Below are 1,099 nucleotides of genomic sequence, written 5' to 3' on the forward strand. Positions count from 1 at the left end.
ATTATTATTATTATTATTATTATTATCATCATCATCATCATTGTTGTTATTTTTATCATCATCATTGTTATTATTATTACTATTATTATTGTTATTATTCTTCTTATTATTATTTTTTTTTACAACAAATTAATAACAATAGTTAAAAAAAACAAAAACAATAACAACAATAACTATAATAATTATAAGGATATTGATAATAATAATAACTATAATAGTAACAACAACAACATCAATAATGAAAATAGTAATAGTGAGTCAATCTACAACTACGCGGGGAAGGGTGGGTGGGTGATCTTTTTTACAATCTTTTTTACGTAAAAGAGTTTTACGGCACTTACAACACAAATAGGTCATAATATTATAATTGTATGCCAACGATTAGAGGTATTACTGGATAATAACATTCAGAGAAAAGACAGAGATGAGATTAGAACGATATATTTATATTAAAGATAGAAAAGGAGTGAACCACATCAGAGCACCCACCAACCACCGACTCTCCTCTGCTTCAATCATTATGTAAACGATCAAGATTGTCTAAGACAGCTATCTATTGTCGAAGAGAAAAGTGGTTGTCTTAGACAGGTTGATATTTTGGACGGCGCCATTATGATGTTAATGAAATAGCGCAAGAGGGGACATAAGAAGCAGTCGTTTGTACAGTTGATCGTCTTAGACAGGTGGACTCTAAACAGACATAGATATTATATATATAAATACCTATATATAAAAAATATATATGAATATTTATATATGCATGTATTAAAAAAATGATTCCTTACCTTATGTCCTCAGAACCCAAGTCTTCCTTCCTCTCCGTCTCAGGTCTGTCCACATTTCCCGCGCTTTTCGAGTCACCAGGCTCCTCTCCCGTGTGGTCAGTGTCCACGTGATCTGTGTGGTCAGTGTCCATGAGGTCAGTGTTGTCCTGGTCCTCCCCTCGCCCCGATACTGACCCAGGACTGAGGTCAATGGTCAAACCGTTCTCCTCTGTGCCGTCGTCTGTGGCAAAGAGGTGGGTTGTTTAGTAGGAGGATGATCTCTATCTATCTATCTATCTATCTATCTATCTATCTATCTATCTATCTATCTATCT

The 1,099-nt window shown here is 34.3% G+C and overlaps 1 protein-coding gene across 1 annotated transcript in view; it reads right to left on the minus strand.

Moving 5' to 3' along the window:
- Window positions 1-1,099, minus strand: part of LOC101860778 (mucin-5AC) — a 26,684-nt gene that overhangs the window by 17,898 nt on the left and 7,687 nt on the right. Inside the window, exon 3 of the mRNA XM_035973213.1 lies at window positions 786-993. Within this exon, the coding sequence (XP_035829106.1) occupies window positions 786-993 (208 nt within the window). The remainder of the gene's footprint in view (window positions 1-785; window positions 994-1,099) is intronic.

This window comes from Aplysia californica, unplaced genomic scaffold (genome assembly GCF_000002075.1).
Source record: "Aplysia californica isolate F4 #8 unplaced genomic scaffold, AplCal3.0 scaffold01061, whole genome shotgun sequence".
Classification (NCBI taxonomy): Eukaryota; Metazoa; Mollusca; class Gastropoda; order Aplysiida; family Aplysiidae; genus Aplysia; species Aplysia californica.